We start from the raw sequence: 23,046 nt of genomic DNA, 5'->3' as shown, positions 1-23,046 counted from the left end.
TTAAGTAAGACTTACTTTTCTCGTCATCTAGAGTAAAGCTCAGATTTATCAAATTATGAAGAGTTTAACATAGTTTTTCTTCAGGAGATTCTTATTAGGTGATGAAAAATTTGTAGCTGTACAAAATGCTTTTCATTAGAATTTAGGCTGAGAAAAAAAATTTAAAAAAGCATAACATTGTGTTACGGCTCCATCAATGAAAATTGTCCTGATAACTAGTTGTTCTTTTCTCTACTCTAAGCCTGTCGCCTATCACTTTGCTGGAAACTAAAGCTTCACAGTTTCTCCAGTTCTTTGTTGCTCTTAATAAATACATTATGATAACAGGCATAGCTTGCAATTTCTGGACTGCTCTTAGCAGAAATGTGATAAATATTGCTATGGCTGTTCATAGATGGTGGTAGATCTCTGAGTGGAAATTGTATAGCTTGATTTTACTAGCAGCATGTTCTTTATGTGTTTTCTCTTATGCAAATAAGGTTCCTTTAAAATACATTCTGCACAGATACATAAAACTGTGATGTCAATGGGACAAGTTCTGGATTTGTTAAATTTGTCTTTGTAACAGAGTTTTTGGGATCTTTTCCAGCACCCTGCCCTATACTTCTATATTCTCAAGTGAGAAAGAGAACTATATATTCAATTATCCATGCTCAATTCCCCACATACATGTACATTTTATTTTGTTGCAGAAGCCTTACTTACATAGATAAAGACTCATGGACAGCTTCTAAAAGTATTTGAACGAGTTCAGTGCATTTATTTATTTTTTAAATAAGGTTGCTTCCTTGCAGCCACCTTGAATAGGCTGATTTCATGCCCTGATCCAGCATGTACTGAAGTGAAGACTGCCACTTACTTCAACTTAATTAATGCACTGGATTGGGTCTGAAATTAATTTATACTCTTGTCTAATGGAAACTGTTGGAGGGGGTTATTTTTGACTCTTTTAGCTACTGTTAATAGGTCTGCAGTTTTTATTAGATTTAGTAGGCAAACTACTTATGCAAATGTATCACACAGGTTGTTAGTTTTCAAGGGTCTGATGCAAGACCCATTAAAATCAATGTCTGCCTATTTGCCTAAATGGACTTTAGAGCAAGCTCTCACACAACTGAGCTAATGCTGCATAATAGTGTGTGGTAACATTATTTCATGCTTTCTGATGTTGATTTTAATGCCAATGTCTACTAGTCTTAATTAGAATTCACTGTTAATAGATGATACATGAATATACGGGGGACTCTGCAGGAACTCTGCAGGAATCTTGGTATCTGAATAAGGAAGACAAAATAAATGCATATCATGGAGGTCTTGTTTCATGTAATTTAAGTATCTTTGTATGTTTCTGAGAGAAGCAGCCCTGCATCCCCCAGGTGAGTGCAGCAGGAGGGCAGGAGGTGCTCCAGGCACACAGCAGCAGTTCCCCTGCGGCCTGTGGAGAGGCCCATGGTGGAGCAGGCTGTCCCCCTGCAGCCCATGGGTCCCACACGGAGCGGATCTCCAGGCTGCAGCCCGTGGAGGAGCCCCCGGTGGAGCAGGTGGATGTGGCCTGGAGGAGGCTGCGGCCCATGGAGAGCCCCTGCAGGAGCAGGCCCTGAGCCGGAGCTGCAGCCCGTGGAGAGGAGCCCACACAGGAGCAGAGGGTCTGGGGGGAGTTGCCACCTGTGGGGGACCTGTGCTGGAGCAGTTTGCTCCTGATGGATGGACCCCATGGTATGGAGCCCTGTGGGAGCAGTTCTTGAAGAGCTATTGCCTGTGAGAAGCCCCTGCAAGATCAGTTCAGGAAAGATGGCATGTTGTGGCAGGGACCCCATATTGAAGCAGGGGCAGAAAGTGACCATGAAGGAGTGGCAGAAATTGTTAGTGACTGACTGCAGCCCCCATTCCCCATTTGCTCTGTGCCACTCAGGGGAAGGAGTTGGGTGGAGGGGGATGTGTTTTTAGTTTGCTTTTAATTTCTTGCTCGTCTAGTCTTTTAGTAATAGACAATAACTTACATTAATCGAGTCTGTTTTGCCTGCGATGGTAATTGGCGAGCAATCTCTCTGTCCTTATCTGAACCCTTCAGTGCTTTTTCATTGTATTTTCTCCCCTAGTTCCTCTGAGGAAGGGAAGTGAGGGAGCAGTGTGGTGAAGTTTAGCCAGCCATCAGTGTGAAACCACCACACTCAGCTACCCAATTTCTCTTTGATGTGTGAGAATGCTGGTAGGGTAGCATTTCTTGGTCCTTAAGTTATTACTCACCAAACATAGTTGCATGAGTAATTTTCACAAAGAATTTTAGGACCCAAATAAACTCATAATTAAAATGTCTTTTTATGGTGTACAAGTAGAATGTATATGAACTTTTTAAAACCCTTTAATTTTGATTATTTGCCATATACAACATAAAAATAAATGTAAAAAAAAAAAAAGTGCAAAGTAAAATAAATAAATACGTGTTATGAGCTTGCTACTTAAAAAAATCATGATTCCTTAGCTATAATGAAACTTCAACAATTTGCTGCTGTTTTCTTGCAGTTCTAAATCCAGACACAGCGTTCAAAAGAGCAGAGGGTGTTTTCTCTGAAATTGTTTTTGATTAGTCTGCTTTTCATCTGTGTGATAATACTGAAAGTATTCCTGAGTATCTCCAGTCCTGGTTTTCGGTGATCATGCAGCTTGGATACAGAAAGCTAAGCTTTTATCTTGTGTTTCTTAGAACACACCACTGTCAGTAGATTTATCTCCAAATCCTTAAACAGCTTCAAATAGATAAAAAAAAAAAAAAAAAAAAAAAACCTGTACAATATCTCTCCCACTCCTGAACGTGGTTTGAAAATTAGAGCCACACAACACTAATGAGATGAGTGGTGGATTGGGAACATCTTTTCCACACTTGGTGAAAGGTGAGGGAAATATTTTTCTGGCATGCCAGGGTTAGGCAACTGTTAAATCGTATGATTTTTTAAGTTACTGAAATGGCCCATGAGCCCCACAGATGGATAGCCTAATTAGTACTGAAAAAAAAAAAAAAAAAGATTCTATTGTTTACATAATTGTCATATATATCTACAGACTGGATATAGTACTCAAGTATATGCTGAAATTGAAAGTTAACTTCTAAGGCTGAGCAAGGTGAGTGCAACTCAGGACAGTGAAAGATATTTATTATGAGTCTTTCATTAGTGCAAGCTTGTTTTTCCCTGCAAACCATATTGGAGTGTTAACATTTTAGTTCAAATCTTCCCTGTAGCAAGGAAACAGAATGAATATTGCCACTATTAAGAACGAAACATGTCAACAGTAGATACTGCAACAATGAGCCTAATATAAATGGCTACGTAGATAGCAGCTTTAAATGCAAGTAATTAGTTTTGCATTAACAATATGTTGCTTACAATTTCTTTTCAGATTGGAATTAGTTAATGATTTTCTAGATTTTTATATTTCCAATTAGTCAGTTTTAACTGTTAGGTAAATACTAATGAATGTTTTATAAATTTTAATTTCCTTAAAGCAGACACAATTTATAATTAAGAAAAAATATTGCCTACTTTATGTAAGGAAACTAGATTGAACTAAGGCGTACAGCTTTTGCAGATCACAGCAATCATAACAATTTATAGACTGTTGTCCAGAGCAATTTTCATAGTGAATCTGAAACCAAGTAGGCAAGAACTAACTAATACGTAATGTGACTTAGTAAAAAAGGTGATATTCTTGTGGCCTTTGAGGTATGTTCCCATCTTATTTATGATCCAAAATGATTTTGCTGATTTCAGGATATTGCTTTGAATGTTTATGAATGTACTGAAAACATAAAACAGAGTTAACAAGACCCTTGGTAACCCTACCCCTAATGTAACTTAATTCAGTATAAAGACGTCTTCACTGCTCTTGGTGAATACTGCACACTAAAGTAATTGGTGTGCAAGTCAGGAAGAATTTGTTTCTGTACATTATTTTCTAACAACAATAGGGAATCATGACAGAAAAAAATAATAATCACCCCCCATTTAATAAAGCACTCAAGCATTTGCTTAACTACTGAATTTAGTAAGGGGTCATTTACATGCATGTGTACTTTTTATGATTGAGATTATAAGGCTAAATCAGTGCTACAAAAGCCTGAAGATAGTTTAGCACACAAGACCAGATTTGTAACAACACATTCAAGCATTATTTATTTAAGAATAAATTTAAAATTTTATTGCAGAAAAAACTCAGGTAAAAACCTACTAGCAAACATGTAATGAATATAACAGTTATAGGAAAACAAATTGTGTTAAAAATACTCACAAATGTTTTATAAATACAATTGTTCCTGCAATAAGTGACCATAGGAAATGTATTAGCAGTATAGCTGCAATTTGATAAGAAGTTTTGTGGGGTTAATTTCCACTGTAACAGAACAAGCCCAGGCAAATTAAAACTCAACTATGCAGAAGTGCATCCCTTAGCGGAACTGACTGCAGCTTAAGTCATTTTCACTTCTTAAATACTTCCTAGGTACTATGATGAAAAGAATCAGAAGTAACAAAAGAAAAATATAGTTATCTAATATCACAATTCCACTATTTTTTTAAAAGAAAATACAAACTAAGATTATAAAATAATTCTTTTTTTTTTTTTTTTGAAAAGATTTGCTAAAACATAGGATTAAAAGTTAAAAAAAAATAAAATATTAACTTCTTTTATAAATAAATTCAGTGTGTTATTAAAATTTCTATAGTTAACTATCAGAGACAACTTTCATATTCCTTTTGAAGTAGCATAAGTGAAAAGTGAAAGTAATTTTTTGAGTAACACATTTATAGAACACATCATGAATGTAATCTTTTTCATCCCTTTTAAAAGTACATGCCCTTAGGGGATTTATGATTTAATTCTGAATTCAAACAAGCAAAAAAAAAATCAGTAGGTTATTATTTTTACTGTGTCAAAATCCATTATTGTTGTTTTATGTGCATATTATGATCAATGTATGAAATACATCTTTTCTGGCAGCATGAATTTATACTATCAGTATAAAATGATATCAGGAATATTGTATGAAGCTATTCATTTGTGATTATCTGACTCAACATGAAGATAAAGGATTGCTAAGCTTGTAAGGGTCACCGTTATACAGCAGAGTTTGAGCTCTTCTTCCTTGTAATTGTTTTGCTAGTGACAAGATGGTAAACTAATATTATATATTCAGTTTATCTGAATATATTATCAACACATCTTTGGCCAAAATACTGTTGATACTCATGATGCAATTATTTTAGAAACAGAGCATGTTTCACCACATAAAACTGCATCCTGGTACATAATCTTATGTTGATTAGATTAAAAGTAGCAAAATAATGCAAAAATCCATGTATCCCCTTACAGTGTGTCGTATCTTCATGCAGCTGTAGCATTTGACTTCTGAGGTCAGAGGGCTTGCACTTTCTCAAAAGACAAGCTAAGACCCACCCATGAACTTTTGCATTTGATCTGCTCTCCTTCAGCATCATACTATCTTTTTCAGAGGTGGTGTCATAAATTTGTCTTTCCCTTGTTGCTTATGATTTTCATATTTTGATATTAATAGTTTCTTTACTCATCTGTCACAAATTGACCTAGAAAAAGATTAAATGCACATGATGAAATTCTAGACATTGTTTTTCCTTTCCCCACACATAAAAAAAAAAAAAAAAAAAAAAAAAAAAAGTTACATTTCTCCCCTGGGAGACACTGGTAGTGGGAAGAACATAAGGTTAACCGTTTCTTAGAATTCAGCTTTCACAAATAGTTCTGATGTTTCTACTGGTAACATTCAGTTGCAGTGATTTTAGTAGGAAGAAAGGGGAGCTTAAATGTCTTCAATTAATTTGTGTAAATGATCGCAGAAAATTGTGTTTTGTTTTGTTTTCTGGTATTTTTTCCAGCAAGCAAAAATGGAACACTTCTTCCTTTGTCAGTTGTCTGAATAAGTTAAATTTTTAAATTTAAAAATAATTTTTGTCTTGTTGTGCTCTGGAAAATGTTACCTAGTCATTCATTTGATTTAATTCCCTATCAAGTCAAGCAAAGCTACGGAATCCAAATGATAATAAATTATTAGTAAAAAATCTTTGTTTCTTACTTTTCTGGTGGTTCAGACATTACTATGGATAACAGCTTTGTATGAAATAAGTTTCTTGTTGATCATACCCGTGTATGATGAATATCTTTGAATATTTTTTTATCCATTCAATATACAAATAGAGGAAGATCTTGAGGGGTTTCAATAATATTTTTTAACCTTTTCCTGATACCGGTAAGTTTCCGTAATACTTTGTTATTAACCTTTCTATACAAACATGGTAGAAGCAATAATGGGATCAGAAGAAATGCTGGATTTGAGCTTTAGTAGCCAAATACTGCAACAGCAACAATGTAGCTAGTACAACGTGACAAAGTGGGTGTTTTAACAGTATTCTATGCTTAGGGCCTCTGCTTTTATACAAGTTATTTCAACTTTTTTAAAGATTTTATATTCAAAATCAGCTGCCTTTCCAACAGTGCCTATACTGCCTCTCAGAAGCAGTATAGGTGATTACTGAAAGAAGATAACCAATAAATATTCCTTTCTCGGCTTTGTTTTTTTTTTTTTCCTTGCAGGACCAGCTGAACCACGACCTCCAGCTTGCAGCAGTAACCAGTTCACATGTGCATATGTGCAGCAGTGTTTATCCCTTGATGCAAAATGTAATGGTGTTGAAGATTGTGTGGATGGAAGTGATGAAATGTACTGTCCCACAAGGACCCCTTCCACTGTGTCTCCAAACTCCTGCAAACAAATGGAGTTCCTGTGTCCTTCCAAAGGCTGCATCCCAGCCCTCCTGATATGCGACGGTGTGCCTGACTGCCCCCTTAACGAAGATGAAGTTGGCTGCTGTAAGTTGGTTTTATTGCTACAGCTATAGCTATGCTACCATGCTAACTTTCTTTCCTAAAACAGTGACATGAAAAAGAGCAACATAATGTAGTGTAGAATTCGTTATTCCCTAGTCAAGAAAAAACATTGTTTATATTGCCTATAATGTGTTACTTGGAGAGTCACTCTACATTTGCAAACAATTTTGTTTATGGTTTCTTACTCCCTGGCTATCAACTTTGACAAATGCTTGAAAATGTTTGCATTGTATTTCTCTTAATAATTGAAAGCATTTCCACTGTTTTCCATAGATCGGTGAGTTGCATTTTCATTGCCTCATGTCTTTACAATATGACAGAGAGATTTCTGCAATTCAGTACCATTCACAGAACTCCTGTTCTTTCAAGGATTTCAAAAGCAAGTCTGTTCATCTAGTAGCAGCAATCTGTGCCCTGACCAAGGAGAATGGCCTACAATAAAACAAGAATAACAGGCTCTGAACTGTAACTATAAAAAGACACCATGAAGTTTCAGATAGACACAAAAGTGAGCATCTGCCCATTTCAGAATGTTTCATTTTTGGCAGATGAACTGAAGCCAAATTGAATAATTCAGTTGGAAGACCATCTAGTCCAACTACGTAACCTCTTCAGGGCTAACCGAAAGTTAAAGTACATTACTGAGGGCATTGTCTAAATGTCTTGAACACCGATAAACATGGGGCATCCACCACCTCTATAGGAAGCCTGTATCAGTGCTTGACCAGATGTTTCATTACAAGAAAGCCAAAATAATTAGCTACATAGTTTTTTACACATAGGAGAGCATTCTTTTCTAATCTTTTAATTCTGTACATTTTTGTTTTTGTTTTTTAACTTTTTATTTTTCACCTGATTAGAACTAAAAAAAAAATAAAATAAATAAATAGTAAAATATCAGTTTCCAGTAAGCTAGAAATTACAGTTCTTTAATCATTTAGATCAAAACTAAGGAATATACAGTACACAAGCAATTTCTTTTAAAAATGCCTCTGTATACATAGCATGGACTTTGCAGCCTATCTGTATACATGGTTTTGTTGGTGAAAAATATGATTTTCTAAGAGGCTTTAAAGTCTGTGTGCCCCAAAAGCATGTGAAAATTCTAATTGCCCTAAAGATCAAATACACACCTCTTAATTTATCTTCATTCTATCTTGTTTCCTCCTCAGCCCCTCCTCTAGTAGAGACCTCTCTGCTCTATCCCATTACACGTACATCCCAATGCCAGACCAGAGTAGCTAATGTGTGCTTCCAAACAACTGAGATATCATTTCATTGCCTTTGACTTCTAAGCAATGCCCAGACAAAGAGGGGAAATGAACTCCTGGTCTATTCAAGGAACAAAAATTCTCTGTAGTTATTATAAACCTTGGAACTGTATGTGAGGTGGGAACTCTGTCACATCTGTAATCACATTGCTACTCCAATATTCAGTTTTGAGGATACAAACGTGTAAGTTTTGACAATATGAGATGGGAATACAAAAGCAGCAACTTGTGTTTTTCTATGAAGGTATTGGTTGCAGGGCAAAGCAAAAAGTAAGTGGTTAGTAGTGATTTGGAATGGAATCAGTGAAAAGGTGATTACTGCCATGCACTCAGTTCTCCCACCGAAATGTATATGCTATGAAAGCACATAATTTCATCTCTAGCTCTCTACTTTTAACTTGTGAAATGCCATGTAAGTTTGTCAATGGGGAAAATGAGTGAGAGGAAAAGGAAATATACTAAAAAAAATTTGTTATACATGTATTGAAATATTTGCATAATCTATAAAATCATTGAGTGCTATGCTAGTAACTCTAGTCTACATGTACTGTAATAATAGACTGTGAGGTTTCTTTTCAGATTTTGGAGAGACCTGAAATTGATTTATTCTTTTTCTTAAGCAGTTATGAACACAGAGTAGGATTTCAGCAGCAGGCTGTGGGTTTATGTTTTCTTGGTGAAGATCATGTCTTCCTGATAATCTTAGAAATTTTAAATTTGGGAATTGCTGACGCTTTCCATTATGTGTATTCCATGTCTCTTAACAATTTCATTCATTTAAGTGTAACAATAAATGTTCAAAAGTGTTCTGACTTCTGATTCCAGGAATTCATCAGAGAGATTTATCTTCCATGTCCTGCCAAAATTAAGTATAAAGTGCAAAAGTAGGCCAGCACAAAGGAAAACAAACAAAAATGCTTTAGTCAGATCTCTACTACAACCACCATTTCTACCACAGGAATGCTTTTCTGCATGATTTAGAGATTTATGCAGGCAGAATTTCCTGTAGCATTTACTCAGCAGTTAAGTTGTACAGTGCTAATACCGTATTATACTTACTAACATGGTAGACTTTGTTACTAGCTGCTTTTAACAAAAAAATCTTGGAATTGTTTTCCAGTTATAGATGTTCTACTTGGCCATCCCTCTTCTCACTGACAACTATGGTGAAGAGCACTTTATCTCACCTATTTAATCTATTTTTTAAGTTGGTTGATTATAATGGTAAGAGTATAAAATAAATACATGTATATTAACGTGTGTATTTTCCACAGGATGCAATAACATCTAACCCATGTGCTAATAGCAAGGAATAAACAATGATTTCTCAGTTCTCTGTAGTACTCCAAAGTGCTCTAAAACATATTTGTTGTAGTTCTGTTAAATTTTAATTACCTTGTAAATATTAAAAATTATATACTTTCAAGTGGTATATAATAGACCAGCCAGAGAATAAGAGTTAACTGGACCTGGTGTGTACCAATGCAGAAGAGCTCATTAGAGAAGTTAAGATTGGAGGCAGTCTGGGCTGTAGTGACTGCTCCCTGGTTGAGTTTGTGATCTCAAGGAATACGGGCCTGGTGAAGAACAAAGGACCCTGAACTTCTGAAGAGTGAACTTCAAGCTATTTAAAGACCTAGTGGATGAGATCTCCTGGAACACTGTTTTTAGGAACAAAAGAGCTAAACAGAGCTGGCAACTTTTTAAGGTTATTTTTCTTGGAACACAAGAACTCTCAGTCCCCCTGTGTAAGAAAGTGAGGAGAAAACTAGGATGGTTGTGCAGGAACCTACTGGGAAAACTGAGGCACAATAAGGAACTGCATAGGCAGTGGAAGCAGGGACATGTGGCCTGGGAACAGTACAGGGATGCCGTCCAGATGTGCAGGGATGGGATCAGGAAAGCCAAGGCACAGCTGGAACCAACCTTGGCAAGGAATGCAAAACATAACAAGAAGGGATTCTATAGGTACATTGGCCAGAAAAGAAAGGCAAAGGAGAGTGTACCCCGTCTGATAGATGAGAAGGGAGAATTGGTAACAGACATGAAGAAGGCTGAGGTACTCAATAACTTATTTGCCTCAGATTTCACTGCCAGCCAGCCTTTCCATGTCTCTCATTTCCCTGAAACTGTAGTCATCATGGCTGGGGGAGCCAAGTCCCTCCCACTGTAAGCAAAGAGCAGGTTTGAGACCACCTCACTAAACTGGACAGGGCCCGATAACATGCATCCCAAGGATGCATCCTGAGGGAACTGGCTGATGTAGCTGCCAAGCCACTCTCCGTCATATTTGAAAAATCCTGCAAGTCAGGTGAAGTCCCTGGTGACTGGAAAAAAAAAAAAAAAAAAAAAAAAAAAAGGGGGAAACCACTCCCAGTTTTAAAAAGGATAGAAAGAAGGACCCAGAGAACTACACACTAGTGAGCCTCACCTCTGTGCCTGGCAAGATCATGGAACAGATCCTCCTGGAAGCAATGTCAAGGCAAATGCAGTACAGAGGTGATACGTGACAGCCAGCAAGGCTTAATCAAGGTCAAATCCTGCCTTTAGTAAGCCACTAATCTGGTGGCTTTCTATGATGGAGTAACTTCATCAGTTGACAAGGGTAGACCAACTGATGTTACGTACATGGACTTCTGCAAAGTCTTTGACACATTCCCACATGACATCCTGATCTCCAAATTGGAGAGAGATGAATTTGAAATGTGAACAATTCAGTGGATAAGGAATTGGCTTGAAGCTGCAGCTAGAGAGCAGTGGTCAATGGTTCTATATCCAGGTGGAGGCCAGTGATGAGAGGGGTCCCTCAGGGGTCTGTCTTGGGACTGGTACTGTTTAATACCTCTATCAATGACATAGACGATGGGATCGAGTGCATCCCCAGCAAGTTTGCAGATGACACCAAGTTGAGCAGTGCAGTTGATATGACAGAAGGAAGGGATGCTATCTAAAGGGACCTAGAGAAGCTTGAAAAGTGGGCCCGTGTGAACCTAACAACGTTCAACAAGTGCAACTATGGTTGATCTAAGTTCAAGGTGCTGTACCTGGGCTGGGGAAATCCCAGACAAAAACACAGACTGGGTGGAGAACTCATTGAGAGCATCCCTGTAGAGAAAGACGTAGGGGTTTTGGTGGATGAAAAGCTTGACATGGGCCATAAGTCTGCGCTTGCAGACCAGAGGACCATCTGCATCAACAGAGGCATAGCCAGCAGGTCAAGGGAGGTGATTGTCCCCCTCTACTTTGCCCTTGTGAGGCCTCACTTGGAGTACTGTGTCCAGGCTTGGTCCTCCAGCACAAGAAGTATGTTGATCTTTAGAGTGGGTCCTTAGGAGCACCACAAAGATGATCAGAGGGCTGGAGCATCTTTCCTATGAAAGAAAGGCTGAGAGCTGGGGCTGCTCAACCTAAAGAAGAGAAGGCTCCAGGGTGACCTTATTGCAGCTTTTCAGTGCTTAGAGGGGGCTTATAAAAAAAATAGAAGCAACTTTTTGCTCAGTCAGATAATGGCAGGACAAGGGGGAATGGTATTAAAATAGAAGTGGGGGAGATTTAAATTAGAGGTTAGGAGAGAATTCTTTACTTAGAGTGTGGTGAGGCACTGGTACAGGCTGCCCAGAGAAGCTGTAGGTGCCTCATTCCTGGAGGTGTTCAAAGACAGTTTGGACAAGGCCCTGGGCAACCTGGTACAGTGGAAGTTGTCCCTGCCTATGGCAGGGGGCTTGGAACTAGATGATCTTTGAGCTCCCTTCCAACCCAAACCATTCTATGATAAGTGGACTGTGAGATTTTTATCCTTTTGAGAGTTTTAATTTAGACTGGATAAATGATATATAGGTGAAAATATATTTTCACTTTAATATCTTCACTGTTATTAATGTCTTTAATATCTTTATCCCAAAAGCACTTGAAGGCCTTTCACAAAAGTAAAGAATAATTAGTAGGAGAAATTTGAGGCTACTTGCAACTGTTTTAACAGTAATCAATATTAATTTTAGTTTTAATGCAATGAGAGAAATAACATCTTTAAAATGTGTTCTTAACATTACTTATCTCTGTACCAATAATTTAGTGTTATAATCCTTTTTCTCTTAAATGCTGGATCTGCACAAAGCATTGCGCAGTCAGATCCATTGCTATGAAGGCTCCCTCTGTAAGTGGTATAAAAATCTCAATGCAACAAGCTTGTTCAGGCTAAAGGGATACATCAAGACCACCTTGATGATCAACAGTTATAAATGGACCAAAAATAATTAGTATTTCTTCTATCTTCTACTTCAAGTATGAGTAGAGCAGCCAGGCCAGGCCTAGGGGAATTAAAGAAGTGTCAAAAAGAATGACACTCACTCTTCTTACCACAACCCTCAATGCAAGTAAAAGCTCAGGAACTGAATCTCTGTGTAAGTCATAATATACATGACAAAACAGAAACAGTACTTTATATCCACGTTTGTGGTCTCCTCAAAATATGTGTGCAGGCATGTAAGATCTAAAGCACATACAAAGAATTGTTGAGTTTACAAACATGCTTTATGTCAAATTTCCAACTTTGTTTCTGTTGAAGCTCTAGTCTGAGCATGCAGTTATATTTACAGGCTGGGTATTTTTGTGCAAATGAACACTTACAAAACTAGTTCAAATGCCATTGGGACATCATCCCCCAAATTGCAAAGATTGTCAAGGATTTGGATCTGATTGCATACAAAGTAAATATGAAATTATTATTTGGTTAGGAAAGTGCAGCAGAGGGCATGGGACTGCCAGTTACATTCTGGAAAGCTGACAAGATCCTGAGATAGATGGTAGGATATGCTACAAGTGTGGATCATGGAAAGCACCACATAAGTGGAGTGATGCTGTAATCTGTTGTTTTTTTTCTGTCTGCCAAGACCTATTTGGCGAGACTGAGTGGTCAAGGGAATAGAGAGCAGACAAGAGTGAGGGAATAGGGAACAGAGAGCAGACAGAGCAAGGGAAGAGTTACACAACAGAATCTACATACATAACAGAAGGGACTGGAAAAATGTGATATCCATGAGTAAGTGACAGTGTGGACTCCACTTAGCAAGGGATGTATTTGGCATTGTAAAAGAGAGCTTTCATTTGGACGTGTGCTAGAAAAGGAAATAATAGTGGTTGTTTTTATCCTGCTGTCACCAGCAGCAAATTCCCTCTTCTCTATTATGACTTCTCCAGTTGTAGAACATTGTTGTGATTGTTTAAAAATCAGCCAAAACTTTTAAGTTCTTAAAAGATGAATTAAAATTTGAAACAAAATTTAATAGTCTTCTACAGATTTTTCTTTGACCTGGTGCTTAGGGACATGGTTTTTTTGGTGACATTGGTAGTAGGGTGATGTTTGGAGCAGATGATCTTGAATTGATTCTATGATTCTATGAAATGGTCAGTACACATAATTAAAAGGTTTGATCCCACAAACCCTTAATCAGATGAGCAATTTCATAATTCTGTAAGAATATCAAAACTGGCAAGAATAGGAAGGATTTAACTCCACTGTTGCAGTCTAAAATCCAACTGCAGCATTTTAAGTGTAGCTTACTCTTGTAGTGTGTAGGCCAGTGATTTAGACTATACCTAAGGGTGGAACAGGTATATCCTATAGCACAAGTGCCTGGCTGTTCAAGCTGGATTGCTCATTGCTGTATAAAGTGGCTCTTGAACCCAGGAGTAGGAAAGTAGTATGAAATTTAGATTTGGCACTGGGGTATTGTTAATATTTCTAGATTCTTTCTCTCCTAACCAAAATTAATGTGAATACATCTAACTTTAATGGAGTCAGAATTCCTTCTGATTTGGATTAGTTTTACAGTGGAAGATTTCAGTTCATATTACCTAAACGAAAACATTTAAAAATAATACTTCAAGAAAGCATAAGAGAATATTGTGTTAGATAAAATGACAAAACAATGCTATCCTCTACAGGACGATTCAGGACTATTGGGTATTTCCTGTATACCAGTGAGTCAGTAATAAATCAGTACCCAGAGGCTTACATGATTCCCATCAAGATTTTCCTTTCATAAGAATTCTGCAAAAATTTAGAAAAGACAACTGAATGCCCAAGAAAATAAAGGTGTGCAAGTTCCGGTTTTTTAGTATAACATTTTTCTGCTTTTTATACATTAAATATATCTCAGTATTTTGTTTCTTGTATTAGGAGGAAACTATATGAAGTCAATTTTTGTTTTGTGCTTAAAAATTAACTTCATAATTTTAAAACTACATTATGCCTGGGAGTTGACTATGTTGTGTGATAGTTTTTATGGGATTTCATTGGCATTTTGCATCTTATTCTTTCAATGTTTTGAATAAATATGCCCCCTCTCCTTCACAAATACAACATGGGAAAAAACAGCATCTGTATTCTGTGTTTGTTTACCTATTTAGCTACTCAATAATAAAGCTGTACGACTTTAAAGACGAAAGCTTTTAAAGGTCATGTGGACCCAAGATTATAAACTATAATACAAATAAAGTTTTCTGATAGCTTTTTAACAATGAGAAAAGGGAATATAGCTGACAATAACTGCCATGTTACTTTTCCTTCCAGCCCTTACAGATTGTTTCAATGGTTCTGTGTTATGCGCGTCAACTAATCGATGCATAGCAGTCTCCCAGCGTTGTGATGGCATTGCAGACTGCATTGATTTCAGTCTTGATGAGTCCAGCTGTTCAGGTACTTAGTTTTCCATAAAAATGTCATTAGCAACACAAAAATACAGTAGTTTATTAATGAAACCAGAGGCAGCCCACAAACTAGACTGAATTCCCTCTGTTAACCGGTTTTCATCAGGCATGAATTTGCCTGATGAACATGTCAAACAGTAATAGTGAGAAAAACACAGAAAATAACATGTTAACATGTGCACAAGGGGCTTTTCTTTAGCTATAAACACATTGTTTAAAAAATTAAATAAAAAAATAAAATAAAAGGTCTCTGTAACATGCGCACTCTTAAGGCACTCTTGATTTTGCCATTTGAATAACCCACCTAAGTAAAATCAGCATTTCTGACTTATTGGTAAAATAACTTGCCCAGAAGTTTGTTATGTCTTTGCTATATATATGGAGGTGTGGGGAGTAGTTCTTGAATATGAGAGAAAACATCATGTTTTAACAGCAAAATTTAACAAGTTTACAATGCAGAGAGAATATGTACTTGTTAAATATGATTGATAAGGAATATTGTCAGTGAAAAGGAATGTATTCAGAAATTAGCTCAATGTAGAAGAATACAGAACATAAACTCATAGACTTTCATGACAGTAAATTAAAAACCTTCCACTATTTTTTTTTCAGACAACACATCTTTTAAGTAATTGGCTTTCCAACATTTCTTAAAACTGTAGGTGTCCACAATGAATAAAACTATATTTATTTGTCTCAGCAAATGATTTTATGTGGCATATACCTCAAAATCAAAGAATTAGACTTAATTTAATGTATTACATTTGCTTTTATTATGCATAAATATCATATTAAACCATAGAAGAATATATACTGTTGTGCTGTGATTACACATTGTTGTAGTATTTGACAGTCATTTATCTAACTGGAAAAAATATTTGTATTTTACCAGTTACTGTAAACACCGTGTAAATAGAATGGATTCTTTTTTTTTTCATGATATGAAATGATAAATGAGAAATATAATAATGAATGATAAATATAATAATGAGGGTGATGCTCGGGTGAGATGGGGAATTCCATTGAAATTTTTACTTTTATTTTTGTAGTCTGTCCTGAAGAATACTGCAAAAATGGAGGAACCTGCATCATCAAAGATGACATTCCCTTATGCCAGTAAGTTTCATGGGGATTGATCTGCAGTTCAGACTGGGTAAAGGAACTGTTGAAAGAGTATTTTTTTCCCCCCTATGGACTGAAATGACACTCAGTAGAAATGTATTTTTAAACGTCTCCATAACTAGCATACATTTATTTACAGTTGCTGAATGAAAGAGTATTTTGAGAAGAATGTTACTTATTCAGTAGAATTTTCTGTAACTTTCATCCATCTTTACATGGGACAGCCTGTTTGCCTGATGCCTTTCTTTGTCTTATGCTTCACATTTAACAACATGTATTTCTATGAAAATTGATATATTATATACAGCAGGTATTGTGTCCCTCAGATGAGATTTATAACAGGCCATATTCTTGTTGGTGCCTGAACTTGTACCGTATTTCTGTTATAAAGCATTAAATATATGCTTGTATTTTTTCTGGAAATGTTCTATGTTGAAAACAAACAAACAAACACTTCTGTTGTGGAATGTAAGAATCATTAGAAAGTGTCTTGAGATATCTGACAGTTTTCATTTACACAACGTATCAGTCTGTTTCCCACTGGGAAATTACAGGAGACTTTTAAAGTGCAAAGAAAACAATGTTGTTCTTTATCACAGTTTTGTCCTTCATGTATTTTAGTGGATCTTGCCAAAGAGTTTGCCAAATTACTAGAAAAGTAGAAAAGTGACTGTCTTATCAGTCTATCTGTCTTAGTCATGACCAGACATTGAGGTTTGTCTCTTAGTCTCTAGGTAACTCACGTTAATAAGCCTACTGACAAAATTTCAGTTATTGAAGAGCCTGTATCTTTCATGAGAGATGTATCCATTGCTGATTGACAGAATGTTATAAATAACATACTCAGAAAATAAAGGCATTTCATACATGATGACTTTCATATATGAATACTTTGATTTAACTCCCAGAAAACATTGTTAATTATATACAGATTTCCAAAACAATGTCCAGTAGTATAGCATAGAGAATGGCCTCTGCCAGATGCTTGGAATTTTGTCAAGATGGCTGTTTCAAAACTTCCTGGTACACAGAGAGAAAGAGGAATGAAAACATGGGGGAGGTTGCAGATAACATGTAATGGATAACCAGAGGAAAAAGAGGGATTGGGAAACCCGTGGTGGTTTTACCCTACTGGGCAGTTGAACAGTTGTGCTCTCAATCCCCCTTCCAAAAGGAACTGTGTGAGAAAATACAGTGAGAAAGGGGTCAAGGACTGAAATACATACAGGGAGATCACTCATCGATTACCATCATGGGCAAAACAAACCCTACATAGATTCATGTAGTTTATTGCCTACTACTAACAGGCTAGAGCAGGGAGAAATTAAAAGCAACCAAAAAACACCCTCCCTTCTCCCTCCACCCTCTTCTACCTCTTTTCCCCAAGTAGCACAGGAGATTGCATTCGCTCTGTAATGCTTTGTCACTCTCTGCCCCTGCTCCGCGAGGAGTGCCTCCCACAGGATGCTCTCCTTCCTGAACTGATCCTGCAGGGGCTTCCCACAGACAGCAGCTCTTCAAGAATTGCTCCCACATGGCTCCGTACAACAGGGTCCACCCATCTCCAAGGAGCAAACTGCTCCAGCACCTGTCCCCCATGAGCGGCAGCTCCAGCCCGGGGCCTCTCCATGGGCCTCAGCCTCCTCCAGGCCACATCCACCTGCTCCACCAGGGACTCCTCCATGGGGGTGCTGCAGCGTGGAGATCTGCTCCATGTGGGACTGATGGGCTGCAGGGGTACAGCCTGCTCCACCAGGGGCCTCTCCATAGGCTGCAAGGGAGCTTCTGCTCCATTCCTGGAGCACCTCCTGCCCTCCTGCTGCACTCACCTTGGGGTCTGCAGGGCTGGCTCTCACTCCTTGCTCTCCTAGCTGGTGCTATGCAGCAGGTTTTTTTTTCCATTTCTTAAATCTGCTCTCACAGAGGCACAACTAACATCACTCACTAGCTCAGCTTTAGCCAGAAGCAGTTCCCTTTTGAAGCCGGTTGAAACTAGTCCTTAACATGGGGCAGTCCTGTCAGCTGTTCTTACAGAAGCCACTCCTGAAGCCCTCCTGCTTCCAAAACTTTGACACGTAAACCAAATATAGTACCAATCAAAACTTTATAATGTTTTAAAGGAATTAAGCATACATATAATAACAGAGGAGTTAGCCTTTCCTGAAATAAACCTCTGTATATTTGAAACCCCCACACCAGCATTATGAAAAGAAAAAAATGAACAAAAATGTATCTTGAATGCAGAAATGTAAAAGTACTGCAGTTTTTCTAGAGTAAAAAAAAAAAAAAAAAAAGGATGAAAAGGATGACAGAATTGTATGGAGATTTATTCTCCACAGCAACTGCTACTCCAGACTGCAGGCTAGATCAGGAGAAAAAAAAAAAAAAAAGGCAGGAAGTCTGTGGGACAGCAAGGAGAATCCTGAAGAGAGGAGAGTGCAGAAGATAATGCCCTGACTCAGAAATGACAGATACTTCCTAGATACCCAGCTGTAACCGTGGAGGTAAAGTGACCCCAAAAGTCACTGAGTTTGAGTAAAATGAACAGGACTTACTCTTCAGTGACACAGAGAGCAAGATTTTGTGTTGGCATATCCTTCTTTTTCTTTTTCTATTTTGCATACACAATGAATTCTGGTCTTCGACTACTTGAGATACTTTTGTTCTAGTTCCTGTTAAATAAAACCTGGCTCTGGAAGTAAAAAGTGCCTTTGGCCTTCTCTGAGGCACTTGGTTTAGCAAAATAAAGCCTGGTCAGATTGCAAAGCTTTGGCTGATTCAAGGCTCCATCACGGTCCTATGAAAACCCAAATCCCTGTTGATTTTATCTCAATCTGAGGTACTTTGATTGAAAAAATACAGTGTCTGGAAAGCATTTTTATTGATGACAAGGGGTGATGTGTTTTTTTTCTGTGTTTTTAATGCAATGTGGTTGAACTAGTTAGCTGTATACATTCCTCCAAATAGCTCAATATGTCAGCAGGGAAACAGAACGAATTTGCAGTAGCTGCTTAAGCAAAATAAATAAAACATTTAAAGAGATTGAGAGTTGATAGTAGATTATATGTATAAATATATGAGATTTTGTACATTTACTACTTCTCAAGTGCTTTTGGTGCTGTATAATTTTATATGAATTCTCCATTGTTGCTAGATATATAACATGAATATTAAGGATGTGAACCTGACTTCAGCAGCTTGTAACTAAGTGGGTTCTGTAGAAGGTAGAAGGTGAGCTCCAAAATCCTATTATGAAGAGCTACCAGTAGACCAGGTGGAAAAGATAACTGTGGATAGAACTCTAGAAAAGTTCAGCATTTACTGGAGTGGGTAACAGGGTTGATATATAGGGTTGTTGTCATTTCTGATGTTACTGAAAATAGCTTTTCTTAGCTGGTAATGCATGTTGTAACCTCAGTGCGAATCCACAGTGTTTAAGAAAGTTATCGCGGTGAATGTCCTCAGTGAGAGTCTGCAGAGCAATGGTGCTTTGCAGGTGATTATTAGCTTGCTACTTGAATGAACCCAGCTTGATGGCTGTGCTGGTTTTCTCTGATAGGTTTGAGAGCCATTTGTGTTCATTTCTCCTATATGGTTGGAAGAGTATTTGGAATACACGTAAAACATGTTTATCTTGTTCTTACTGTTTCTTGGGTGTGCTTTTTGACTGCCAGACTCGATGGAACTCAAACACTATGGTCACTCTTATTTCACAAAACGTGGCTTCTGTTTGTCCTTAGTTCCCTTTTGTAGTAGATGTGTAGCCAAGTAGCTACTGGGCTAGTGCTGGCAATCATATGGTTGCACATGCAAATAATCATAATTTGAGCAATAATGCTAGATTTTTCGTACATACAAAGGTCTTATTTCCAAAATTTTCTTTTCACTTTTTACATGTACCTTCTCTATTTTCATTTTTATTTAGTTAGTTATTTATTTATTTTTTAAAAATAAAGACCACAGAGCTCTGGAAATATAGGGAAACAATCTGGGAAATGTGTCTTTGTAACCCACTGAAATGGAAAGGTGAGGCTTCAAAGACTGTATTAGTGCTGGAAAAACAAACAACAACAAACAAACAACAAACAAACAAAAAAACACCACCACCACCAAAATGAACCACACTGAGAATAGTATAAAAATGTTCCTTCCCAGACCAATAATGCAATATTTTAACTCTCATACCAATTAGACAAGATTAAGATATATTCACATATAAAACATACTAAAACTTACATATAATAAACTCATTATAGTGCTTGCTATTCCTTTTATTTTATATAAACACTTTCTATGTAATATACCAAAATTCAGAGTAGTTGCACTGTACGTGTACTATACAAAAGAGTATAAAGAGAGTGCTTTTATTAATTCCTGGCCTAAGAAAGCTCTATCCTTAAACAGAAAATGTAATTACATTTACTGCCCTGTAATTAAACAGTCATGTTATAAATTAGAAATACATCTTCATTAAACAATTTTGAATATGTACCATCTAGCTAATGAAGCTCTAGAGATAAGAATTTCAAGGACTCTTTATTGATAGATAATTATTTAATGTTATCTTTGTAGTTGTGTATCTAAATGCTGATCTGGCCCCAAATACAGAAATTAAATTATTTTGTTTGTTTGCTTTGATTGATAATTGTGAAAGAGTTGCCTTTTCTTTTTACTTTTTAGAAAAGAATATATTTTGCAAGGTTATAATTGGTTCAGATTTTGCTTATTCTGCTTAGAAAAGCTATAGTCTATTTGATCGCCTATTTTTTACCTCTCTCCTCCTCCTTTCTCAAATGAGCCCTTTATTCTAATCACAACTGGTGTGTTTTAATGGACAAATACAGTATTTTATCCCCAGTGGCACAATAACACTATTCTACAAATATGAAAACATTACTTTGTAGTAGTTGAGACATTTTCTCAGAATCTGATTTTGTCTTCAAAGTGCTTACTTCTGCTGTGCAAAATACATTTTTTTGAGAAGAAACCCTACAAGGTGGCATGCAACTTTAAATAATGTCATAGGAGACTTGTTCAATGCATTTTCCAGACAAGTATCATGTGTGCCAAATGACGGAAATTTCACGTCCTGTCTGGGCAATGTCTTCCAGTGAGGAATGACTGCATTTTTCTAGACTCTTGCCCTTGGATCTACTCTAACATGTGCTGTGGATTTTTGAGGAGGGATGCTGATAGTTGTGTTTAAAAACGAAAAGTAGGGGACTTGTTTAAATATCAGAAAGTATACCATGAAAAAGTATTCCCAACTAAGAAAATAAAATGCTTGGAAGCATCTAGCCTGTCATCTGGTGAAAATATAAAGCCCAGAGAGTGACAAGACAGATGCATCCAATTCATTATTAAAATGAGTTTACAATGGGAGAAGATGACGATTCCCATTTCAGCTGTTTGTCCTGCTGATCTCAGAGATTCCCACCTCAGTTGCAGGCAGGATTGCTGGTGTAACAGCTGCTGAATCACTGCGGGTTACAACCTGCTGAAGCAAAGCAAACTGCTACTGAGTTCACAATTTTTGTAAGAATTTTCTTTTAGATTTGCTGAACAAATACGATATAGCTAAATTGGTAAAGCTGTTTAGAGCCTACATATCTACCAAAGAAAGTGTTAGTCATGCAGAAGTACTTTTAGATAGGGAAGGAATGGAACAAGGGTGTAGCTATGAATGAAAAGGAAAACTATCACAAGAAGTCAAAAAGATAAGACATTGAAAAGGGATGTTATGCTAAGATTTGACTTCTGGGGAATGAAGACAAAGGAATATTTTTATATGCCTTTAGACATATGTAAGCACATATACAAGCATACATAGCTGACTTAGAAAAGCATGTTCATAACCTTCCATTACCCAAGAGCCATCTGAAAAGTGATGTTGATGCAGATAAAATAACAAATTCAGTTTGCCTGAGTTGGGTTAATTTGAGAATGAAAGGACAAAATCTCTATTCTCCAGAATAAACAAGACACAGCTTATTGTGAAATAAAATGTACAGTATATTGATGCTTATGTAAAACTCTTTCCTAAAATCTCTATTTCCTTTATTATTTTCTGTTCATTTTGTATCTTATTCAGAAAAGTTTCATGATATCAAGATGTTTATTTCTGATTAAGTAATCCTATTGCTTCTTGATTTTCATGTTTCTGACTTCATAGTCTTTCCCAAGACAGACAATCATGTCATTAAGAATATATATGGGATAACAGAACACTAAGCATCACAGGAAATTGAACTCTTCAGGAATGTTTCCCATTTCATAAAAAAGCGGTAGAGTTATGTAAACAGCAGAAGTATATGCAACCTAAACTGAGCCATCTCCCAGTAATATTTCTTGCATGGCTGCCGATATATAGAGAGAGAGAGGGAATAGTGATTTTTTTTTCCACCAAGTGTTTTAATTTAAAAATAAATTTGTCATGTTTAAAACTTCTGTGTTTGCTTTTGGCAGACATATGAAATGATCAGTTGAGTTCAGCTAGAGGTTTGTGGAATTTTATACACTCAAACATTAATAATTAATGTTTTCATTCTTGCATTAAGAATACAAGTAATACAAAAGAATCATTATATATGTGATCTAGGTATAATGCCCTTCTTTTACAGTCTAAAATATTTCTAAAATTTGTAAATATTCTTTAATTGTTCCCTGTACCAGGGGAATAGTTTATTCCTGAATTAGTACTTTACCAACCCCACTGCAACTCTAAAAATCAAAGTGAGACTTATATTTAGAGTTTGATCAAAATAAATTATGTTTTAATATATAATATTAAAACATAATGATGTATATATGTAATCTTATTCATAAGAGTATATGCAAATAGACATAATTTAGCAGATACAGTGAAAATTACTTAGGCATATAAGAATGCTTATGGGAAAAAAAAATCTGTTCAGTTGGTTTTTGTCTCCCTCTTTCCTCTACTAAGAAATCTTAGTATCAGAAGTGCTTGAGATGCTAAAAACATTCAGCCTCTCTGATAAATATCCTATATTTCTATTTTGATTTTCTATTC

At 36.6% G+C, this 23,046-nt stretch overlaps 1 protein-coding gene across 1 annotated transcript in view; it reads left to right on the top strand.

Annotated features, from left to right (window-relative positions):
• MALRD1 (MAM and LDL receptor class A domain containing 1) overlaps positions 1 to 23,046 on the top strand; it is a gene marked incomplete at both ends in the record, with an annotated part of 250,796 nt that overhangs the window by 189,703 nt on the left and 38,047 nt on the right. Inside the window, 3 exons of the mRNA XM_082753206.1 lie at positions 6,619 to 6,894; positions 14,755 to 14,880; positions 15,941 to 16,007. Of these exons, the coding sequence (XP_082609332.1) occupies positions 6,619 to 6,894; positions 14,755 to 14,880; positions 15,941 to 16,007 (469 nt within the window). The remainder of the gene's footprint in view (positions 1 to 6,618; positions 6,895 to 14,754; positions 14,881 to 15,940; positions 16,008 to 23,046) is intronic.

This window comes from Aythya marila (assembly GCF_965140915.1).
Source record: "Aythya marila genome assembly, chromosome: 2".
NCBI classification, from domain to species: Eukaryota; Metazoa; Chordata; class Aves; order Anseriformes; family Anatidae; genus Aythya; species Aythya marila.
This window is presented reverse-complemented; position numbering and strand designations above follow the sequence as displayed.